At 42.4% G+C, this 25,477-nt stretch overlaps 1 protein-coding gene across 1 annotated transcript in view; it reads left to right on the plus strand.

Annotated features, from left to right (window-relative positions):
• ABCA1 (ATP binding cassette subfamily A member 1) overlaps positions 1–25,477 on the plus strand; it is a 147,696-nt gene that overhangs the window by 64,637 nt on the left and 57,582 nt on the right. The window contains exons 6-9 of the mRNA XM_055271609.2: positions 1,953–2,074; positions 5,023–5,199; positions 18,347–18,439; positions 23,357–23,597. Of these exons, the coding sequence (XP_055127584.1) occupies positions 1,953–2,074; positions 5,023–5,199; positions 18,347–18,439; positions 23,357–23,597 (633 nt within the window). The remainder of the gene's footprint in view (positions 1–1,952; positions 2,075–5,022; positions 5,200–18,346; positions 18,440–23,356; positions 23,598–25,477) is intronic.

Here is a 25,477-nt window from a genome sequence, read left to right on the forward strand (position 1 = left end):
TGCTGACAGTGTAGAGTCACATGTGATGGGAAGCGTCAGGTAGGTAGCAGTTTGCAGGAGCACTGATTCTGAGGGACACTAACTGGGCCTAAGAACAGCTACTGGCTGTCATGAGGAATAACTAGGAGCTAGCCACAGAGGGGTAGCAGTGAATCATTTCTCTAGCGTTGTAAATCTTGCTCAATTTATTCTGTCTATGTAACTCAATATTACTGAAGTTTGCCTAAAGCAGAATACACCTGGATCATGCAGCATTGATGAGAGACTGGCTGTGCTGTCAGGCCCTCCTGCTACTTTATCTCTGCATGTGACCCTCTTAGCTCTGCGGATTAACTCCTGTCCTCATTAAGCCTCACACTGTAGCCCCATTTTCAGATCAAACCTGTTTCTTTTCTAGTAAATGATTTCAGTTTGCAAAGTTTGCCCTCTAGAGGTTGCTTAGTGCCTGGCCCCGTGTACTCAGTTCATGTGGTCCTGATGAGCTGGTTTTATCTTTATTACAAAGAAGTTAGCCTGTTAGGAGAGTGGGTTGGAAGGAGAAGAGGTAGACAGTCAAATGAAATGAGTCAGGGAAAACTATACTGTTTCAGAGTCACAGGGCTCCTACCAAGTATCTGGTCAGAAACCTCTCATTTTGGAGATCAAGAAACTGAGGTTCAGAAAGATGATATGAGGTACGCAGTGACGCCACCAGACACAGCCTCCAACTCTAGCGACTGAAATTCTGGATTCTTAGTGCTGCTTTTTCTGTTTTGTTGCACTGGATTGAAGCCTTTTCTAACTGTACCCAGAGGTCCTATTATTTAGAGAGATTCTGTATGAAATCCTTTAGCAATCAAATCATTTAATAGGGCTGATGGTTTAAATATATGTTTATGTGTTTTCCTAAAGCCTGGCAGACCTGGGTTTTAGAGCTTTGTATCACATGTTTTATGTTTGGAATGAAAATGAGACCATGTCTGTGAAGGCACTTTGATACGGGTAATGCACTCTGCCAGTGTTTGTCAAAACATAGTCCCCAGGTCAGCAGCATCAGCATCACCTGTAAGTCATTCTCCAGTCGCATCCCAGGCCCGCTGTATCAGAAACTCTAGGGGTGGGGCCCAGCAGTCTGCATTTTAACAAGCTCTCCAGGTGATTCTGATGCATACTTAAGTTTGAGAACCATTGCTTGCTTTGCATTAAATAGGAGATTAGTCTCTGCAGCTTGTGGGAATAAGGCTTTAAATCTCTCCAATTTTAGCTCTGTGAGACGGCACTGGGGAGACGGGAATGAACGGACTAGCGTCACAAAGCTCAGGTGGGATGGGTGAGATCATTTCAAAGGTTTGACTTCTTGCTTGAAAAGCAAAGAAAGGCCAGACGCGGTGGCTCACGCCTGTAATGTCAGCACTTTGGGAGGCCGAGGCAGGTTGGATCACAAGGTCAGGAGTTTGAGACCAGCCTGCCCATCATGGTGAAACCCTGTCTGTACTAAAGATAAAAAAAAAAAAAAAATTAGCCAGGCATGGTGGTGCATACCTGTAATCCCAGCTATTCAGGTGGCTGAGGCAGGAGAATCTCTTGAACCCGGGAGGCGGGGGTTGCGGTGAGCTGAGATTGCACCATTGCACTCCAACCTGGGCGACAGGGTGAGACTCTGTCTCAAAATAAAAAAAAAAAAAGAAAAGGAAAGACTGTGTGTGTGTGTGTGTGTGTGTGTGTGTAACAGCACCATCACAATGAGTTGAGGAGCACATGCTGAGTGTGGCTCAACATGTTACCAGAAAGCAATACTTTCATGCCTCTCCTGATAGGGCGATGCTCCCCTATCTCATTCCTGTGTGTGTGTAGCCAGGCAACTGTTGATCATCAATGTTATGATATGTTTCTCCACTGTCCCATTGTGCCCACTTTTTTTTTTTTTTTTGGAGTTACTTACTAAATAAAAATAAAACACTGTTTCTCAATAGACTTGAAGCTTCAAGATTTTCTGGTGGACAATGAAACCTTCTCTGGGTTCCTGTATCACAACCTGTCTCTCCCAAAGTCTACTGTGGACAAGATGCTGAGGGCTGATGTCATTCTCCACAAGGTAAGCTGATGCCTCCAGCTTCCTCATTGGGGCTGATGGCAATTATGTTGTGCAGCTTCTGGAAAGAAATGAATAAACCCTTCTCCTTGTAATGGTGGTGAAGGGGAGGGAGATAGTTTGAATACAGCTTCACTTAATTTTACTTTCCTATTCAGGCAGGAATTGCCAAACCATCAGGAGTGGAATATGCAACCTGGCGTCATGGGCCAGCTGGTTAAAATAAAACTGATTTCTGGCTTGTCACTTGGCATTTGTGATGACTTCCTCCTATAAGGGATACATTTTAAGTTGAGTTAAACTTAAAAAATATTCACAGTTCTGAGACAATAGCCATGGTTAAGGGTTATTGATCTGGAGAAGCTCTGTCTAAAAAATTGAAGACAGGAGACTTTAGACAAGGGTGTATTTGGAGACTTTTAAGAATTTTATAAAATCAGGGCTAGAGGCAGTGGCACTGAGTTGAGAACTGTTGCTTGCTTTGCATTAAATAGATCAGTCCCTGCAGCTTGTGGGAATAAGGCTGTAAATCTCTCCAATTTTAGCTCTGTGAGATGGCACTGGGGAGACAGAAATGAACGGACTAGTGTCACAAAGCTCAGGTGGGATGGACGAGATCACTTCAAAGTTCTATAATCCCACATCTATAATCCCAGCACTTTGGGAGGCCAAGGCGGGCAGATCACTTGAGGTCAGGAGTTCGAGACCGGCCTGGCCAACATGGCAAAACCCGTCTCTACTAAAAATATGAAAATTAGCTCAGCGTGGTGGCATGTGCCTGTAGTCCCAGCCACTGGTGAGGCTGAGACAGGAGAATCATTTGAACCTGGGAGGCAGAGGTTGCAGTGAGCCAAGATCATGCTGCTGCACTCCAGCCTGGGTGACAGAGCGAGACTCCATCTCAAAAAAAAAAAAAAGAATTTTATAAAATCAGGAAATAATGTTAGTGTTCATGTTGAATTTTAACTTTTGAATCATAGAAAACTTCCTCTGGCATCATTATTAGACAGCTCATGTGCAGTGGATAGCACCAGACCCAGCTTGCATGGTTACTGATTTTTCAGAGACACTTTTCGAGCTTATTCTCCGGCAGAAAGGGGAACTGCTTCCTCCCGTCTCATGTCTGTATACTAGCTTGTCTTTACAAGAAGCAGAAGTGGTGGAAACGTTTATTCTTGAAAATAAGCTTTTTGCTTCACATGATCTAGAATTTTTAAAATTAGAAAAATGTGCTTACTGCTTGCCCTTCTGAAACTAGGAAAATATGCCGTGTGTTTACCAATTGTGTGGTTAGGAGATGGGCCAAAGGCATCAGGCTTTTGAAAGTAGTTGCATTTAGCATAATTTCCATTGCCACCTGCCAATTTCATATCTGTCACATCTAATCAGTTTAAAATAAGGGGCATCCTAAGCATGGAGATGGTCCTTGGAGTTTCTCCATTGTCAGTATTCTTTTTTTTGAGCATACAAGACATTTATTGAAAAATTCTTGGGATCAATACTTGTGTAAGGAAAGGAAAGGGAACAAAGCATGATTGGGCAGAGGCAGAAGATGACATCAACAAAGGCCCTGTGTTGTCAGTATTATTATTTATTTTTTTTGAGTTGGAGTCTTGCTCTGTCACCCAGGCTGGAGTGCAGTGGCATGATCTCAGCTCACTGCAGCCTCTGCCTCCCAGGTTCAAGCGATTCTCCTGCTTCAGCCTCCTGAGTAGCTGGGATTACAGGCATGCACCACCCCACCCGGCTAATTTTTGTATTTTTAGTAGAGACGGGGTTTCACCATGTTGGTTGGCCAGACTGGTCTTGGACTCCTGACCTCAGGTGATCCGTCCACCTCGACCTTCCAAAGTGCTGGGATTACAGACATGAGCCACTGCACCCGGCCTGTTGTCAGTATTCTTAAACACAGATGCTAACTGTAGGCTGACAGCCTAGAAGCAAGGACCAGTTAAAGAAACAAGTAGAACTGAAGTGTGCTTGAGTATCTCTGGCAGTCAGCAAAAACTTAATGGGAATCATGGTAGGCCAAATGCTCTGCGGTATTTCAAAAGCTGCATGGGTTTTGAGAGGCTTTTGGTCCATCACTCACCTTAGGCTGTTCTACAAGCACATCAGCCTGCACCAATTTAAACTAACAGGGCAGTTAGTAATGGTGTAATAAAGAATCTGCATTGGTCATTCATTCAACAAATACTGGCTATAATGTTTCAGCACTGTGGATGCAAAGTGAGCATGATAAACAGGCTCTTCTTTCAAAGCTTGTGGACCACGTATGAAGTAGAATAGTTTAGGCCCAGAAAGGCAGTTAAGTAAAATATGACCAAGAAGAGGCTCTCTAGTGGGTTTGGTATAAAGAAAAGATAAGAATGACTTAGAATTGACCTATCGATGAGATGATAAGAGGCCTGGCTTTCTGGCACTCTGCTCTAGGGCAAATAAAATGAGAATTCCAAATTCTGAAATTGTTAGAACATAGTTCTGTGTCTTAGTTAAATATCTATCCTTACAGATAAATAGCATAAATGCTTTCTCCCCATATTTCAGCCCAGTCCTACCTAAAGACAACATAAATTGCAAAATCGTGAGGATGTTGTTCCTCTAATAAAAGTGGTTCCAGGAATTCAGACTCTGGATTCCTGTTTGCCAAATCATGTGTCCCACTCTTAAGGAAACGAGTTGGACTCTGGATTTTTCTTTGCAAGAGGGACAAGAGTGTGGGAGATATTGAGTTAATGCAACTTGCAGGTTTTTAAGTGTCCTGTCATTGTGCCTTGTGCTTTGATACATTCTGAGGTTCAGTAAAGAGACCTGATGCATTGGACTGTTGCAGTGGTACCTGTTTTAATATGATTGTATTGATAGGAAGTTCTCCAAAAGACTTCAAGGACTCAGCTTACGATCTTCATAATCCTGTTGTGCTTGTCTTTCTTTGCATGAAATGCTTCCAGGTATTTTTGCAAGGCTACCAGTTACATTTGACCAGTCTGTGCAATGGATCAAAATCAGAAGAGATGATTCAACTTGGTGACCAAGAAGTTTCCGAGCTTTGTGGCCTCCCAAGGGAGAAACTGGCTGCAGCAGAGCGAGTACTTCGTTCCAACATGGACATCCTGAAGCCAATCCTGGTGAGTAGGCTTGCTCACTGGAGAAACTTCAAGCACTAATGCTTTCGGAATGTGAGGTTTTTCCTTGGACAACATGACTTGGTTTTGTAGAAAAGTACGGCTGGCTGGGAGTTTGTGATATAATTTAGTTCAGTGGTATTCTGAGTGTTCTTAGTGTTCTTTCAGACTTTTGGGCTGTCTCCAAAGGGTGAATGGGAAGAATAAGCTGGGTGTGGCTGAGTTTAAGCCAAAAGCTTTTTGTGCTTATTTCAATCAGAGAAGACCTGCTTTTTCATGTTTTTGCTATTATAATACTAAGCAAGAGTTCATTTGAAAACAGAGTTCTTCATATTTTAAAAAAAAAAAGTCTTGAAACCATTGATGGGAAGATGGATATCTATTTATGTTTAAAAACCCATCATAAAGATGACATTGTGGGCTGTCACGGTTGGAAGGCCTTGGAATTAGATGAGACCACAGTAATTAGCTTATTTAATAATAACATTGCAAAGAAAAATTCCGACAAAGTTTTTTCAGCGTAGGTATCAATAGTTCAGAGAAGCACTCTATGAGAATACCCATTCATTCTTAACCGAAAAATGCAGGTGAGCCCGAGCAGTTTGGTCATCAGAGTGTTTTATATAGTTCCAGAACAAATATGTCTCTAGGTGGTCTGAGAGCTCTGGTGAAATTCCTCTCCCTACCCCAAACATCATCATTTAATATCCAGGATTCTGGTTTTCTACTCACCAGATAGATTCTCTTAAAACCAGGGAAAGATTTCTGGAGGAAGGATGTATCTGGAAAGAGATGTTCCTTATTATAATAAAATGAAATGTAATACTCTTGGATTTTGTGCAGCACGAATTCCTTATAGAGAATTGGTCCTCCCAGGGAATTAAGAATGTTCAGTTTCTGGACCCTGTTCCCAGATCATACCCTAGAATGTGACCTTAGAAACACACTTCAGGATTCATACTTTTGATTGACCAACAAAAAGTTTTTGTATCGGCCAGGTGTGGTGGCTCATGCCTGTAACCCCCACCACTTTCGGATGCCACAGTGGGCAGATCACGTGAGGTCAGGAGTTCGAGACCAGCCTGGCCAACATGGTGAAACCCTGTCTCTACAAAAATACAAAAAATAGCTGGGCGTGATGGCAGGCACCTGTAATTCCAGCTACTCGGGAGGCTGAGGCAGGAGAATCGCTTGAGCCCAGGAGGTGGAGGTTGCAGTGAGGTGAGATCTGTCTCACTCTGTTGCCCAGGCTGGAGTGCAGTGGTGCGATCTCGACTCACTGCAACCTCCGCCTCCCAGGCTTAAGTGATTCTCATGCCTCAGCCTCTGAGTAGCTGGGACTACAGGCACCTGCCACCACGCCCAGCTATTTTTTGTATTTTTAGTAGACATAGGGTTTCACTATGTTGCCCAGCTGGTCTCGAACTCCTGAGCTCAAGTGATCTGCCTACCTTGGCCTCCCAAAGTGTTGGGATTAAAGGCATGAGTCACCGTGCCTGGTCCCATGTTATAATTTAAAGTAGGATATATTTCTCTACAGGGATCTTTGCAACCCTAAGTAACTGGCCTAAAAAGTTAGAGAAGCTGACTTGTGCAGACATTTACAGTCTGTTGGTCTTTTTTATGCTGTGAATCATAGAGGGTCAAAGGTTATTATGAATGGTACAAAACTTTATTACAAAACCATTTTCTTGAACTGTTTTGAGCTGCTTCACTACATGACAGAAATGCTCACCCTTTCAGTTGGAATGATTGAAATTTTGGAAAAGATGGGTGTTTTTAGAAGACCTCGTAATTTGTTCTGGTGCTGTGCCCATTCATTCCATTTCATTTCTGTTTACTCATTAAACACCTATTGTGTACACAACCCAGTAAAATCCCTTCACTCACATAATGCCTGAATTACACTCATAACAGTAGAATGACTGTTTAGTCCTCATCATCTGACAATTAACAGCTCAGGTTTCAACTTGACAATATCTCTTTGGGAAGATTAGCAGCATGACAGAGTGCAGGGAAATGCACCTTCAGAACCATCAGCTACACTGAGTCCCATCCCACTGTGATGTGGTTGTGCCTTGTGGATCCATTGGTTTATGACCAGGTATTGATTAAGGTGGCTACTACCAGGTGCTTTCTGCATATCTCTTGGGTTTGTGGAGCACTCAGGTTCTGCTTCTGCCCCTCTGCTGTTACCAAGAGACCTCTCTTCAAAATGGGGCTCTTGAGTTAGAATAGAATAGAGTGGTCAGGATTGTTTTGTGTCAAGATGATTTTTGAGGAAGGCTTTGGGATGAAATGACTTCCAAACATTTTGAAATGTGACTCTTACTTATTGAATTAAGCAGGGCTTTAACTGGAATGCTGGGACTGATACTTGATTTGCATTAAGCAACCTTTTTCTATTGCTGCTTGGTTGAAATTTCAACATTTATGATGGTAGATCGATGTGACATGTGATGACATTGCACGTGGGCCGTTAACTGTGCCAAGAAGTGCAGCAGTAGCAGCAACCAGATACAAAGCCCAACATGATGGGGAGAGAAACTCTTCTTTCAATGTGTGCTTCTGTACCAAAAGTGGAATTTCACGAGAGACATATTTTGAAACATTTCTCCTTCTTTTGTGTGTGCGTGTTTCCCTGTTTCCAGCCAAGGGTATTGTGAGTTTCTCCTGGGCATCCTTCAGAATCTGGGTGCTCTGGAAAGCAGTGTTTTGGCAACATGGGGAAAGTGTGGCAGTGTGGGAGGGTCAGCTGGGTCTGGGTTTGAATATTGCATTTGAATATTTTACCAGCATTGATGTTGGATAAATTATTTAGTCCCTGTAAGCCTCAGTTTTCTCTTCTTCTACGTACACATAATATATTTGACCCTTTGTTGTGATTACTGGTTATACATATGAAGAGCCTGGCATGGGGCCTGGCACACAATAGGTGCTCAATAAATAGAAGTTGATAATTTAATTGACATGAGTAATAGAAGTTATGTCCTTGAAAACAATTGCATCAAAATAGAAGTTTTCAGCCAGGCACAGTGGCTCACATCTGTTGTAATCCCAGCACGTTGCGGGGGCCGAGGCGGGTGAATCACTTGAGGCCAGGAGTTCAAGACCAGCCTGGCCAACGTGGTGAAACCCCCTCTCTACTAAAAATACACATATTTGCCAGGCAGGTGTGGTGGCGCACACCTGTAATCCCAGCTACTCAAGAGGCTGAGGCACAAGAATCGCTTGAACCCAGGAGGTGGAGGTTGCAGTGAGCTGAGATCGCTCCATTGCATTCCAGCCTGGGTGACAGAATGAGACTCTGCCTCAAAAAAAAAAAAAAAAAAAAAAAAAGAAGTTTTCTTCTGTAGATCAATGTTAGAACTCATACCAAGCAAAGTGGTCCTGGCAAGTATTTCAGTGAAAAACTGCATTCTTGCTCAGATATCGTCAAGGCTTTCCACCCAAAGATTCTTATTTATGCCTCAGTCCGTACCTTGTGTGAAAATTAATACTGGATGTCAGAACGCTGTTGTGTTTTTAAAGTTCCCTGGGGTTAAGAGCAGTTTCCATTAGGTGTTCTCTGCTTTTTACTTAAAAATCTTACTCATGCATTGAGCAATATTTATTGAGTTCTTATTATGTATCAGGTATTTTCTAGGAGCTGGACTCAACTCAAAAGAGATCCTTTTGATGAGAACAAAGGTGGGTGTATATATGAAATATTATCTGTGGGATAAATGCACTTAGTCATGAGGGAGACTTGTTACGGTGTGCCCTCGTTGTATTTGTACTGTTGAGTTAACAACTTCTAGAAGGAGCTCAGGGCCACCTGGCAGGGGCTTCTTTTGTCTTGCTGCTCAGCAAGGTGTATTTTGCTATAGGGTGTGCTGGGCAGGTGAACTTTTCTTAATTTTCTCTTGGGTCTTTCCTAAAGCAGCATGTACCTTTCCCAGAGCGAGGACAGGGCCGCTCTCCTGTCTCACAGAAGCCTCCAATCTGTTTTGGACTGCAGGAAGGAGCCATAGTAGTGGACCAGCAAATTTTGGCCAGAGAGATTGATTTGCTTCTGATTTTACTTTTTTTGTTTATTGCTACTGTAACAAGTCACCAAATACTTAGCAGTTTATAACCACATACACTTATTATTTCATAAGGCCAGAAGTCAGGGTACAGCAGAGCTTACCTGGGTCTACTCCTTAGAATCTCACAAGGCTGATATCAAGCTGTTTGTGGGGCTGTGTTTTTTGGGGGGTGGATGGGGCTCTGAAGATGAATCTGCTTTGGAGCTCTGCCAGGATATCAGCTGAATTCAGTCCCGTGCTGTTGTAGGACTGAAGTCCATTTCCTTGCTGGCTGTCAGCAGGGGCTGGTTTTTGCTCCTAAAGGTTGCCATCATTCCTTCTTATGCTTTTCGTGTGACCCCTCTCCCACAAGTGGGTTGAGTATCTCTCACACTTTAAATCTCTGACGCCTCCTGTCACATCTGTCTCCAGTCAGAGAAAGTTCTTTACTTTTAAGGGCTCAGGTGTTTAGTTTGGGCCCATTCACATAATCCAGGATAATCTCCTTATTTTGAGGCTCGTAACTTTAATTATATCTACACAGTGCATTTGCCATGAAATGTACATACTCACAGACTCCAGGGTTAGGGTGTGGACGTCTTTGCAGGGGATATTCTGTCTGCTACAGCTTTCTTGATTGGAAGGAATAGTTTATCATATATTTGAAGTGTTCCCTCAGTGCCTTTGGCTTTTATTGACCCCTCTTCAGCTCTCTGCTTTTTCTTGCCCATATTTGGAAAGTGACTCTAAAGCATAATAGCATTACCTATTAGGGTTTTTAATGTACAAACCAAACAGAGGTGACTTTGGGAGCAGAACATCTCTGAACAAGGTATGAGACATTCATTGAAAAAAATCCATCAAGTGTTTTGTATGTCTGCTTTATACCAGCACTGTTCTAGGCACTGAAGTTCGACCACCAACAAGACAGATGTGATGCACTTGGAGCTTTCATTCTGGTGGGCACTGAGATCCAGGCTGAAGGCTGAGTCTGGGAATTTGAGGAATTCTTTGTAGGTCCTGGGTCTACAGAGTGAGAGCTGTCCAGTTTCACTGATGACCTCTCGACCAGCTCCCTCACAGCAGTCTTTGCCAACACGGACACTGTGGGCTGTAGTGGGAGGAAAGTGGGGTTGAATGAGCTAGGTTTGGGCTCTATCCTTGACTCACCGTTGCCTCAGTGATGTGAAAATAGTGTCTGATCCTTAAGGTTGGAAGTCCAGGCATGCAGATTTATCTCCATCTCAATAACGTGGGAAAAAGAAGAAGTTGTTTTTGTGGAACCAGTGGTTCCACAGAAACTGTCCACATGTCTTCCAGTGTGCCCAGCACATTGCCACCAAGTGGATCTTGGTTCATGAGAGAAAGAAGGTAAAGTGAGGGTGCCCTGAGGCTCCCAGAAGACAAGTAATGTCACAGCTGGGCTGTGTATAGATTGAAGAAGCAGATGGATAAGGGGTGAACAAAGTCATCCTTGTCTTGAGGGGTCTTTATTTAGCTTCTTCTTGACTCTTAGACAAGGGCCCAGAATACGGTTGAGGCTCATTGTTATCTTCAGCCTCATGGCTTTTTAGGGTTAGATGCTTGCTTCAACTTGTTACATGCAGTCCTTAAAGCGTCCGTGTGGGTTTTTGCACAAGAGAACACTTGCTCTTCGTGTTCTCCTGTCTGGAACCCGGACATTGTTGGAAAGTATCAGATTTTGTTTGGCTTTGTGTGATTTTACTGCCCACCTGTTTACTTGCTTTCTCCCAGCAAGCAGCCACAATCCTCATGGGTTGGTAATTGGTGGAATGACACACTGTGTAGATTTACTCTTCAGACTCTATGTTCACCTAATTCTTATGGGAAAAGAAGAGCACTAGCTGGTAGATATAGCAGTGTATTAATATGACTGCCCAACTCCATTTATACAGACATTTTCACCTTAGTCCTACTATTTCTTCATTGAAAGTTGTTGCCAGATCTAAGATACAGGTTTAATTTTTTCCTCTGAATTATGTGGTAGTAGATGTATTTAACTATGTTTAGAAACAGCAAAAAATGAAGCGTTTGAATGCGTTAAACACATCTAATTTAAAAGTTAATATTTAGATTGTTGAATTATTTTTTAAAAGATTAGAATGTTCCTTAGAAATGTAGTTTTATAATTTCGTATTTCAATAAAAAATATTAAAATGTTTCCCAGAGGAAATCTTTACTGTCATAGAAATCACCAGAAAGAGATAGCGATTACTTCTGGGTGGTGATAGCCTTTGATTTGTGGTTTACTTGTTTTCAGTTTGAACTAAAACATACTAATCCCAGCCTAAGCTGGATTTTGCATATGGGCAAAGTGAAGTAGAGATTTATGTCTACTTTATGAAGATATTTAAAGGACATTTGAAATGTTTCAGTGAACACATTGTAACATGCGTTCCCAGGAGGAAAACAAAATCATGTATTGTGTTGAAAATACTATTCCAATATATGTATACCCACGTCTCATTTTGTCATAGAATTCCTGAAAAATTTGGATGTAGATGAGATTTTTATAAGTTGAAAATATTTTCAGTTGCATTTTAATTGCACAGATGTGTTTTCTACTTCTATTTGGCTGTGACTGCTAATGCATTAGTAATATTATCTTCCAGTGTTCGTTTCATGTAGTGATAATGGATTAACAAATGCATTCATTCATTTAGCAAACATTTACTGAGCCCTAATCAGTGCCATGCTCTGGGCCAGGGAGGCAGTCATGTGCAAGGTCCAGCTCTCTCTGTTTCTGTCCTGGTTGGGGAATGGGTGGGACAGACCAGGAAAGAAGCAGCTGCTGTATGGAGCAGGAGATGCTCTGCTGAGTGTGATACAGGCCCTGATGGGGGCTCCTACTGTGGTCTTTCCAGTCAGGAAAGGAGCATCCTCTAAGTGGGGACCTAAAGAATGGATGTCAGCCAGGTAAAGAACAGGGAGTAGAGTGTTCCAAGTAGAGGACATAGTATATGCATTGGTCCAGAGAGGAGAGGGAAGAGAAGGTGGCATTTAGGGGAACTCTACCTGATTGAGATAGTTCAGCATGGAGCAGATATAGCTGTGGGGAGTTTGACGGGAGAAGGAATGATGAGATGTGATGCCTGCCGAGGGTGGGCAAAGGTCGGCTGAGGCAGGTCTTTCTTCACGAGCCATGTGAGGATATGGGGCCTCATTCTCAGAGTAAGGGGGGCCCTTAAAGGCTCCACAGGCTGAGTGACTTGATGAGGTGAATACAAAACAGAGCGTTTCTGTGAATGTGAATGGCATTTGGAGCAGAACTCACAGTAGTCCGTCTCTCATCTGCTCATGTACTTCTCCCTTTCTTTTCGTTTTTCTTCTAGAAACACTTACTGGGTGTCTAATTGTTAAGTGCCCAGAACTGTGCTACATACTGAGTTGAAATAAGACACCATCTCAAAGATTAAAGCCAAATTGACTTTGCCAGCTTATAGCCTTTAAAAATTTTTTCAGTCCTTCTCGACTTAACTCGTAAGTTTATGAGGATGGAAAGAGTATAATGAAGCCATCTCTTAGACCCAGAAAGAATGGGGCACAATAGCCTTTGTCTTTCTGGGGCCAGTGTCGCAGAATGTCATGCTTTTAGGAAACGTTGTATGTTGTGATTAACACATTTTGCAGAAGTGGGTGGGAGCTTTCGAATAATAACAGTAAGCATTTGTGCATTCTTCTTGTAATGACATTACAGTTATGATCTGAAAATATTGAGTCATACATGAATTCCTGTTAGCTCAGAAAATATAGTCCCTCACTAAAGATTTTATTTTCCTTCTTTTTCCCATTTCCTTGACTTCGTATAAGAAAGTCACTTGCCTCCTGGGTGCAATGGAGACCTATATGAGTTCATAGCCAAGAGAATGTTTTTGGTTAGAAAAATAATAGTAGGAATTCCAAGCTGTGAATTGTTTCCTGAAGCTCTTTGGAAATAGGATTTGGCAAGTTTTGTCTGCCTTCGTCAAGTAAGCGTGAGCAGGAGACCGCAGTTAATAGCAGGTGCAGACACATGATTCTCGGACCGTATTTTGTGGTCTAGTTTCAAGGCATGAGTTCTTTCCTGGGGTTAATTTTATTCAAGGAAGTTATCTGTCTGTTAGATCTGATACGTGCTCAGGCCAACATAGATTCTTTACCCTTTCTTCCTGCTCAACTGTGCTTCCTCTTTTATCTTTTCATTGAATTAAAAAGAAAATTATGAAATAGTTTCAACATGATAAAAGGTACAGAGAATAACATAAAGAACACTCCTGGCTGGGTGTGATGGCTCACGCCTGCAATCCCAGCACTTTGGGAGGCTGAGGCAGCCAGATCACTGGAAGTCAGGAATTGGAGACCAGCTTGGCCAATATGGTAAGATACTGCCTCTACTAAAAATACAAAAATCAGCCAGGCATGGTGGCGTGCACCTGTAATCCCAGCTACATGCGAGACCGAGACAGGAGAATTGCTTGAACCCGGGTGAGGGAGGTTGCAGTGAGCTGAGGTCACACGACTGCACTCTAGCCTGGGTGACAGAGTGAGACTCTGTCTCAAAACAAACAAACAAACAAAAAGAACACTCCTGTACCATCATCCATCATTTTGCCATGCTGACTCCAGGTTCTATTTAAGAAATAAAACATTACAGGTACAGCTGATGCCACCTCTGTTTCCCTAGCTCTTAAAGATAACTCTTGTCTTGCAGTTGGATATTTTAATCCTCTATATCATGTATACTTACATTCTATGAATAACGATATTTGGTACTGGCCTAAATGTATTCACATTGCGTAAGTGTGCATATTGGCCTGCCACTTCTTTCAGAATTATGTTCTTGAGATTTATCAATGTTGATACATGTGGAATCTGGTTAATTTTTGCCGTAGTATTCTATTTTTATACTAAACTTTTAAAAATCCACGTTTCTAGTCTTTGGCTTGTTTTTTCAGATTGTGGTATGTTTGGATGCACAGAAAAGTAAAATTAAGTCATGAGCTAAATATCTGGATAATCCACGCTTTAAACTTGATGTTGAATTTGAATCGTGTGTGTTTTGTTAACCCTGTGATGTCAATCCATGCCTGATTGTGTAACTCCAACCAATATTCCTTTGAAAATGGAAATTTGTTTGTATTGACTACAGATTGCCAATATTATTCGTGAATACTGAGCACTGAATCTCGAATAAAGAACTAGTTTAAAAAGGATTCTAACAATGGCATTGACTGTTCTACCTTATTACTTACGGGTGGGTTCAGCCAATGTTTCTGTTAGAGACCAAAACCAAAAACAGTCAAATTAAACAAGGAATGAAACCCAACATACGAACTACTGATAAGATGGTCATATTGTAAGATACGGCATTGATGTAAAGGTCTGATGCCCACAGCAAATTTAACAAGGACCCATTTTTACATTCCTGGTCAACTACATTCCTGGGTTAAACAGTCATGCTGTAGGCCCTGCTGTGTGCCTGGAGTTTTGCTGAAGTGTGGGGCTTTTAAGACAAGGAGAATAAGCTTGCTCCAGAGTTAAGAAATTTAAACTCAAAATCCTAAAGATGTTGGAAAAACTATTGCCCTTGAAGATGTAAATTCATTCAGTTGGAGAAGACATATTATAAAAACAACAGACCCATTCACTGATTTGTACCCTTCAGGAGGGTGCTGGTAATGGTGACAGTGGGTGAATGTTGGGTTTGGGGTTTTTAGAAACATCTGCACTTGGTGACTACTGTATCTAATTGGTGTGACAAACCTGGCACCCCATGTGTTTGGCACCATCTTGGGTCCTACTCAGCGCCAGGTGAACTGAGTGGCCTCTTCACTGCTTCAGAGTCTGAAGCAGATTGCAGTATGTGGACCAGACACAGAATATACCACCAAGCACGTTGGCGCAAAGCATACTGGGAAGGGAGGCTTTGTGAACATGGTGCTGGTTCTCAAACCTCAGTGCTCAGAAGGATCTCCTGAGGATTCCTGGATCACACTCTTAAACTTCTCATCCAGTAGGTGTCATGTGCCTGAGAATCTGCATTTTATTTATTTTTCTGAGACCGAGTCTCACTCTGATGCCCAGGCCGGAGTGTATTGGCGCCATCTGGGCTCACTGCAACCTCCGCCTCCCAGGTTCAAGCAATTTTCCTGCCTCAGCCTCCCTAGTAGCTGGGATTACAAGCACATGCCACCACGCCTGCCTAATTTTTGTACTTTTAGTAGAGGTGGGGTTTCGCCATGTTGGCCAGGCTCATCTTGAACTCCTGACCTCAGGTGATCCACCCACTTTGGTTTCCCAAAGTGTTGGGATTACAGGTGTGAGCCACCATGCCCAGCCTGAATCTGCATATTTAACAAGCACCACAGGTGATTCTGATACAGTAGCTCCCCAAACCTCACAGTGTTAGTGAATCTCGGTCATTTACAATTCTGCCATGATTTTGGTCATATTCAAGTGCAGCTGGTACCATTTTTAGTTAATATATTTTTAAAATAAAATCACTTCTTTTGGATAATTACATTTAATTACAAGGGAAGCTATACCACTGCTGTAAAAACATCATCTGCTTTAAAGAGAAGGTACATAATGAATATACATTAAGATAAGGATGTATATGTCTGTGTGTGTGCGCATATAAGTATACACATACCTACCATAGGGAATGAGTTTTCCTTCAGGTTTTTCTACTTAAATGTCAACTTTGAGGCCAGTTAATATGTGTAAGATATATGTGTGTATATATGTCTATACATATAGACATATACATAAATACATACATGGATGCATATAGTATATCTATGCACAACCTATTATGCATATCATGTATGTTTCATCCACTTAGTATTATCTTTTATTTTGCAGTTTGGCAAATGCTCAGTAAAAGAAAAGGGTTAGAAAGGGAGAAAAGCATTTTATCCTAAGCCTTCAGGAATTAGGATGAGGATGTCTTCACCTTGTGGTGGGGAGTAATTATACCATTAGAGACAGCACATTGGAGTGTGGCCGATATGCTGTGTGATGATAGCTCTAGCTCTCTGCCTAGCAGAGGAAGGACATTTCAATAGAAGAAAAAGTTCAAGACCTTGCCGAGAAACAGAGAAAGGATGTTTGTCTTTTTAAGAAGTTGAAAACCCTGTTTGCAGACAAAGCCCTCCAGTTTTGGCAGTAAACTTTCATGCAAGGGAAGGAAAAGGCAGGGGATGACATTGTTGACAATTGTGAGGACTTACCATGTGCCAGGCACTGTGCGAGGGGCTTGGTACATATCCTCTAGTTTTAGTGCTTATAAAAACTCTGTGATATGTGCACAGCATTTTAAACTTTGCTGCATAGTTGAGAAAATGGAAGGATGGGGAATTTGAGTCATTTGCCCAGGGTTCTGTAGCTACCCCAGGTTCCCATGACTGGAGAACTGGGGCACAGGGTGGCGGGGGACAGTGAGTGACAAGAATCCTAACAATCTTATTTCCATTCAGTCTTTATAAAAGAAGTGGATTAACTACCACATTTTTAAGTTTTTCTTAAATTTATGTTACGTGAATCTGGTGTTTCTTGTTTTGTCCTGGGTTTGTTTTGTTTTTGCTGTACAGTCTTGAACATCTGTCATCTCGTAGGCCTAATGTTAAACACAAAAACACTTTACCTCCTATAGCTTTCAATTAAGATCTCTCAGTTTGTGTTTGTAATAGTTTTCCAGGCAAGTTCTCCGTAGGTTCGGCTTCTAGTGTGTTAACCTTTAGTTATAAAGTGAACCCAAAGAGAGAAAGTAAAAACAAAACACCTCACCTGTTTTTGCTCATGAATTACTCTCTATGGGAGGAACAATCATGAACACCTCTGCGTATCACAGAGGCCTACCTGAGTCTGGCATTTAAGGGAGACCACGTAGGTCCCTTTGAGGACTGTGAATGTGGGAATACAGGACTCTGGTGAAGAACCCGTTCCAGAAGAGATGAATCAGCTGGACAAATTCTTTCATAGAACCTTTAGGCAGGTTTCCTCAGAAATGCACATTCAGGATTATGCTTGGATATTGTGATGATCAGAATGATACTCAATCCCTTCTGCATTTGGAATTCTCTTTAAAAGAAAACATCCCAGGCTGCTATTTCTCAGAGATAGTGAGTCCCAGCCACTTCTACACATTTTCTTGTGTAGTCTACATTATAATTTCACAGCAGTCTCTGATATAACAAATGTCGAAATAGCCCAATCTTCTCTAAACTTCAGAGATGTCTGATACGATATTGAATAAAACAATGCTCATAGAAACATCAAGAAAGGTGGATTTTCCCTGGATACTTTTTTCCTACTTGACAAATAAGAATGATGAAACTGACCTCATGTCTTTTTCTCTTTGGAAGCCTGAACACTCAGAACCCAACTTGAGGCTCCTCAGCTATAGCAATTCTGACTTCATAGTCTGTAAATTATTGTTCTTTTTTTTCCTTTAGCTTATGCTTTCTGCCCTAATTTATCTTTTCCCTGTTCTAATGAATTATTGTCCTATATCTGCTGTGCAGTTAGGTGACATATAACAGCAATTAAGTATATGAATTGGTACATATAAAGATTTGACTAAAACTCGATGTGAAAATAAACGTTCTACGTTAAATTTCCAGTGTTAGAAACAGTGCTGACTTGAACAGAGTGACAGAATTCCATCTTTCCCTATTTTTGACAGCTTTAAACTTTGTATTTTCTTCCTTTCTTGTGAGCCAGCATTAACTTGTTTCTCAGAGCCATTCCCCTATTCCCCATCTTGCAGACACAGACAGATTTGGGAATTTGCGGTCAGAGTTGTATTGGACACATCCCCCCAGCCCACATGAGATCCTTTTTATCTATTGCATATTAACTAGTTTTAAGTACAATATTCCTACTTCATTTAAAACCATTAATCAAAGAATGAGTTTGAAAATAAACAGAATGCAAACTTACAGTTAGAAATAATTGTAGTGTCTTTAGTTTTGGTTAGGAGTCGGTTTCTTGTTTGTTAAACTCAAGATTGTGAACAGTTTTAATTCACGTGTTTATTTCCAATACGGATTTCAGGTTTACATTTGAACTCAGAAATAAAGTTTTCTTTCTCATTACAGAGAACACTAAACTCTACATCTCCCCTCCCGAGCAAGGAGCTGGCTGAAGCCACAAAAACATTGCTGCATAGTCTTGGGACTCTGGCCCAGGAGGTAAGTTGTGTCTTTCCAGTACCAGAAAGCGGATCATCCACTGTATCAGTTTTTTCATTCCTGAGTTTGGCAAGAGGTCCTTTTGATTTGAATATCACATGGGATGTAATATCAATTTTTGAAGTGTAAGTGATGTAAAAAATAATGTTTTGATTTCCTTATTTTAGAAATAAACCTAAAACTCATAGATATCTCAGAGTTAATTGGTTAGTGGCTAACAGTTGGATATCTAGTTTAGAACCTTCTCCATTTTTTCTCTTTGCCCCTAGGTAATCATACATTTGTAAAGAGGAGAATTATCTCTGTCACCGCCCGTGCACTGCTTTTGTCTGACCAGCAATTTCTCCATATTGCTTCTTCAGTAGCAAGGCCAATCATTTTACCAACACACATGCTTGCTAACTAACAGGAATAACGTGGTACCCCTAATTCAGCCCTTTCCCTTGAAAGCATCTGGCTTCTGAGGTTCAACTATGGGAATATGGTCTCTTAATGAACATTAAGTTGAGTTTGCCTTTTAGGTCCACATGTTGACAAATGTATCAGAGTAATCTCTGTCCCAGGATCAGAGGGCTTGTAGGCACTTGGAAAAGCAGTTAGCTCTGACGCCCAGCCAGTGCGCACTCCACCTTTCTGGCTCCCAGCCTTGTCTCAAATTAGACTTGGAAGTGAGGAGCTGTCTGGTGTCCCCCTGCATAAGAAGCTGAGCCATGGGGCAGTGGTCACAAACAATACAGACTTTAATGTGTAGGACATTGGAAAATAATAATTTGTGGGGAAATTGTCTCAGACTTGGTCCAACCTTATTTTTAGCTATTTCTCTAATCCATTTTTCTTTTTTTGGTGCTTGAATCTAACCTACCCATTTTTTGGTGCTTGCATCATTTTTTCAAATATCAAAAATGAACTTTATGTATTCTAACAATGAAAGTATTGCATGTTCATTGTGGAAAATGCAGAACACTTGGAAAATACAAAAATGCTGAGATCAGACACTATTGATACGTTAGTGTATTTCTTCCTGTCCTGTTCTACTTTCTTTCTTTGAATTCTGCTCACGTGTTTCTGACTGATGAGGTTTGACTTTTGGGTTCCCTTTCCAGAGGAGAAGCCTTCTTTCAGCTTGCCATTTGTTACCCTGGTTATGAAGACTGGTGACCTTTTTTACTAGGTAGAGAAGCTGGACCAACTGGGGTTCTTCTAGGGGGAGAATGAGAAAGAGAAACTGTTTTGCAAGTCCGTAGCTATTTCTCTAGGGCCCTGTTCCCTGACATTGACATGCCTTGCATTGCTCTGCAGATCCCCTCCCAGCCCTCTGTCCCTTGTTCATTTCTAGCCTTAGAGAAAGAAAAGCAGGGTCTGTAACAGGGGAGGCTGCCTCTAAACTCAGGGTTTGGTTACAGCTGTTTTCACTTACATCACTGGCCCTGGTTTTTTTTTTTTTTCTGGCATTAAAAAAAAAAGAAAACTGGAAGCAGGTGATGTTCCCATTGTTGATGTGGTGGAAACTCTCCAAGTGAACAATACACGTTTTTCTTGGCAGCTGTTTCTTGTGCCCTGCTTGCTCCTGGTCCGGGACAAGCAAGGACCATCTGCTTCTTTCAATAGAACACCTCCAAATCCCTTTGATCACAAGTTACTCATTGTCTAACTTCCTATTTCTGTGAGATAAATGGGAGAAGATCAATAAATGCACTTGTTTGTCCAGTCAGTGTGTGGAAAGTTGATAATTTTGACCAAAGCACAACCCTTGAAAGGAAAAGAAAAAGGGAGTGAATGTCTTCTGAGAAGCTGCTTTGGTTCAGACAGTGTCACCCATTTCCCTGTATACTCCACATGACAAACCTGAGTGGGTCTCATCGTGTCCATTTTGCAGATGGCACCAAGGCTCAGAAAAGTTAGGCAACTTTTCCAGTCACCCAATGAGTTAATTGACAAAACTGGGATTCAAACCCAGAACTGTTGGATTCCAAAGCCTGTGTTGTTGCCTGCTTCGTGAAAAACTCCAGTAGCAACTGGAATAGAAAGGAGAACCTTCCAAGAAAGAAAATATGCACTAGCAGAACCTGGAAATTGGGAGGAAATGAGGACTTGAGGAATAAGATGAATGAAAGCTGACATGAGTTTCACATCTGGGTGATGGGAAGGGAGGACAGTGAGGCAGCATCTCAGATGTCCACCCAGCACCGACCAGCTGCCTGGCATTGCTAGGTGTTGAGGACTCAGCAGTGAACACGCTAACTTCTCTGTTCTCTTGGGGCGCATATGGGGTGAGAGACAGAAACAGGTCAGTGTACAATGCCACAGGAGGGATATATGCAGTGAAGAAAAAGCAGGGTAAGGGGCATAGAGCATGAGAAGGTGCTTTTTTAAAGGGGGTGATTAGGAAAGCTCTCTCTAAGGTGACAGTTGAACCTGAAGGAGATGATAGCATGCCTGTGGTGAGGGAAGGAAACTCTGAACAGGAAGAATGGTAGATACAAAGACATTGACGCTAGAGCATGCCTAAGGAATGTGTTTAAGGACCAGGGAAAGTGAGCAAGTGGTGGGGGAAGGAGAGGAGCTCGGAGCAGGAGGAGGTGAGTGCCATACAGGCCTGGCAAGACTTTGGATTCCTGCTGGGTGAGATGAGAATCCAGCGGAGGGCTTGAAGGAGGGGACATGATGTGATCTAGAGTTTAGACTGTTTACACTCTGGTTGTTGGGTTGAGAAGAGACTGGGATGGGGGAAAGGAAGGACAAAGGACACTGTGCTGGATTGAGAAAGCAGTAAGTGGGTTTCATTCATTCACTGAACCGATGATGTTCAAATATCACCATCATATCCATGGGCTAAAGGATGAAGAGCCATCCCTCCCTGAGAGTCAGGAAGCACTTCCCAGATAAAGTTTGGAGTGTGAGCTGAGGTGTAGGAGAAAGAGTAAGAGTGTACCCCTGAAACGGGTGCTGGGAAGAGTCAATAGTTTGGAATAACTCAATAATTTATGGTGCTTCTTTAGAAAGATTTGCTGGCTTTATGTGGGAAGAAATTTGTTATTTTGATTGGGGAGTGGTGGGATGGTGGTGAGGCTGCTTATGGAAAGAGAAGTGAGTGTTTTGACTCACTATTATTTAAAAATCTCTAGGGCTGTTTCAATAAGCAACAAAAGGCAAAATGACCTGGCTCCCTGTCCCTTTTCTGTCTGTATTCCCCGTACAGGTTATGAAAAGATAAAGTTGGGAAAAGCTGTCCGCCTCACCTAATTGTGTTCTTGTGGAGTGTGCTAGATGCCCCCTCTCTGGAGAAAAAAAATCCTTGTGGCCTCTGACCCACCTCTGGAGAACCTAGTTCCCTTCTGGAGGCAGGAGGCAAAGCTTAGGACCTAGAGAGTGCTGGACCACGCCACTCACAGGAACCAGCAGGCTGTGAGGTTGAAATCTAGGCATATGGAGCTTTCCAGGCTGGGTGCAGGGCCTCGTGGCCCCTCCCCTCCCCTCTGTGCTCTATAGCTCAGTCTTCCCAGGCGGTGTGAACATGCAGTGACATTTCAAGGAATACAGAGGTTTATTAATGATTTACTGTGAAATGTTGGGAAATACAAAGTACTCTATAAATATTTCATAATAGCATTGGGGCCGAGAACTCCACAAAGTGCCAGAATACATTTGTATGTAAGACAGATCGCTGCCCGGGTCATTGATGCTTGTTGAGTGGCAGTCACAGACACAACCTTGGCTGCCTGGGGTTTCTGACTCACCCTGTTGGGGCTGTTCTGTGCAGGGCACCCTCTTGCGTGGCATAGGATTTGTGCCTCACCACACACTGTTTTAGCTTTCTTGTCTTGATGATGAGTAGAGGGCAGTGTCCAGACCATGGTATAAGCATCTACTGCCCCCCAGGGTTACCAAAACCAAGCCAAGTTGTGTCTCAGCGAGCTCCATGAAACATGGAGAAGTTGAGTACTCAGAGACATGACATGACTTTTCAAAGGTTGTAAGCTGATAAGGGACATAGCTGGGGTTCAGACTCAAGTTTTTGTTTTTTTTTTAGACCGAGTCTTGCTCTTGTCACCCAGGCTAGAGTACAGTGGCACTTGGCTCACTGCAACCTCTGCCTCCTGGATTCAAGCAATTCTCCTGCCTCAGCCTCCCCAATAGCTGGGATTACAGGCACCTGACACCATACCTGGCCAACATTTTTGTATTTTCTTAGTAGAGATGGGGTTTCACCATGTTGGCCAGGCTGGTCTCGAACTCCTGACCTCAGGTGATCCACCCGCCTTGACCTCCCAAAATGCTGGGATTACAGGTGTGAGCCAGCGCACCCGGCCCAGAGTCGAGTTTTTCACCTTACACTTTTTCATTGCCTGACACTTCACTGAGACCAAGATAGGGAACTTCACATACAGTCCCTTTTCTCCCAAGGGGGAGAGGGCTACTCAATTTCCACATTGGAGTTCGGGGAGTTTTAGAAGTGAGTCAGTTATGGAGGATGAGAGCAGTTCCTGATAGGCTCAACCACACTCAGATGTAGCTGTTCAGAGAAAGCATTCTCATCTATAAACTGGAAGATAATCCCGGTGAAACAAAGCCCAGGTCCAGGGGCTTCACTAACTCCAGGCTGTGCTTCTCAAACTTTAGTGAGCATAGGAATCACCTGGGCATCGTGTGAAGCTGTAGATTTGAATTCTGCAGGTTGGCAGAGGGGTCTCAGAATCCGCATTTCCAAACAATGTCTCCAGTAATGCTGATGCTGCTCGTCCCTGGACCACAGATTGGGTAGCCGGGTTCTAGCAAGCTCATCCCAAGGCTTTGAGATGACATCAGACAAAATATGTTCCGGGACATGGCTTTTGAGAGGTCAAGAAAATAAGATGTTTCTTTCTCTTCTCATCCCCAACCCTTGCACTTCCTTTTCCTCCCCATCCCTGATGCCAGCTGTTCAGCATGAGAAGCTGGAGTGACATGCGACAGGAGGTGATGTTTCTGACCAATGTGAACAGCTCCAGCTCCTCCACCCAAATCTACCAGGCTGTGTCTCGTATTGTGTGCGGGCATCCTGAGGGAGGGGGGCTGAAGATCAAGTCTCTCAACTGGTATGAGGACAACAACTACAAAGCCCTCTTTGGAGGCAATGGCACTGAGGAAGATGCTGAAACCTTCTACGACAACTCTACAAGTGAGTGTCTGTGCAGACCCCAGCGCTGTCCCCAACCCCATCCCTGCCTTAGTTCTGGCCTTGGCCTGTGTCGTCTCCTCCCTCTGTAGCAGCATTAGATGTCTACATGCCCATTTGCCCACCAGACTGAGCTCTTCCTAGAGGAGAGAGGCTTCTCTTGAATAGCGACCTGTTCCCATTTCTCTGAATGCAGCCTGGCACATCTCAGGTGCACAGTAGTGTTTATCAATGGAATGAATGATTGACAGCCAACCTCCTGGTTTTCTGAGGGATGTAGAAAGGCGGCTTCCAGAGTGATCAAGAATGAGATAATGGCAGAAGGACAAATCCTGCAAGATCTCACTTATATATGGAATATATATAAGGTAGAAAGTGTCAGTTTCACATGATGAATAAGTTCCTGGGATCTTGATGTACATCATGATGACTATAGTTAGTAACACTGTATGGTATACTTGAAATTTGCTAAGAGAGTAGATCTGAAGTGTTCACACTACACAAAAAAGACAACTATGAGGTGATGGATTTATTAACAGCTTGATTGTTGTGATCCTTTTACAATGTATACATATATTAAAACATCACATTGTATTCCTTAAATATATACAATTTTTATTTGTCAGTTATAACTCAAAAAAGCTAGAAAAGCATTTTTAAAAAGGATGATATACTGGTCTTAATATTACCATTGAGATAAGCTTTATAATAACATAAAAAGAAATAATAGTAATGATAATAGCAACAACAACAAAAAACTAACATTTAAGTAGAATTTCTTGTGCACTATGCATTCTGTTTAAGTTATCTCATTTTACCCTCATGATAACCCCGCAGGGAAGATTCTTTAACCCCACATTTCATAGGCTCAGAGAGGTTAAGTGCCTTGGTCAGAGCCACATCAGAGTTAATCCACAAGAGCCAGGATTGAAGCCCAAATCTGCCTGGATCTGTGCTCTCTAAAATAACTGTTAGTGGTGGCGTGTGTGTTCTCACACTCAGACATTTGATCTGCTCTTTGTTTCCCATTCTTAGCTGCAAGGCAGTGTTAAAGAACCCTGTGTCTCCATATCCACTCCCCACACTTAAGCACTTTTGTGGGCCCGTGTGCCATATGCCTCGTGGCAGCAGGGATCCAATGTCACAGTTTTAGGCAATGGCATCCTTTTCCTTGAAAACTTGATGCAGGGGAAACTTTCTCCATTTCCAACCACAGGTGTGTCTTTCAGATACTGAGTGAGGCAGGTTTTGTACTTTATTGTAACACAAGAACCTTTTCTTCTCTGGAGTAAAGCACTCCAGACATTCGCAAGTTGCTTTACAAGCCTGAAGAGGATGGTATTGTAGGCAACTTTAATTAAATCCATCTCCTCCTCTCCCCCAGCTTGCAAGTTGACCCAAGGAAGCCTTCATTTCCATGACAGACTTAATTGTGAGGGCATCCTCATTAAAAAAATATATATATATTATCTTTCCAGCATATAGAAGATACTTAGTATCTAAAAATCCCTGAAAAACTTAGAATGAATTTTTAAAAATCAGGGATCCTGCTGGATAACCAAACCCATTTGTCTGTTACAACTGTTGTATTTGGGTTTTTGTTAAATGTACATATACTGGTTTGTGTTAATTAAAGAGAATTTTTTTTTTTTTTTTTTTTTGAGACGGAGTCTTGCTCTGTCGCCCAGGCTAGAGTGCAGTGGCGCGATCTCAGCTCACTGCAAACTCTGCCTCCCAGGTTCACGCCATTCTCCTGCCTCAGCCTCCCGAGTAGCTGGGACTACAGGTGCCCGCCACCATGCCCAGCTATTTTTTTTTTTTTTTTTTGTATTTTGAGTAGAGACGGGGTTTCACTGTGTTAGCCAGGATGGTCTCCATCTCCT

This window comes from Symphalangus syndactylus, chromosome 3 (assembly GCF_028878055.3).
Source record: "Symphalangus syndactylus isolate Jambi chromosome 3, NHGRI_mSymSyn1-v2.1_pri, whole genome shotgun sequence".
Taxonomy (NCBI): domain Eukaryota; kingdom Metazoa; phylum Chordata; class Mammalia; order Primates; family Hylobatidae; genus Symphalangus; species Symphalangus syndactylus.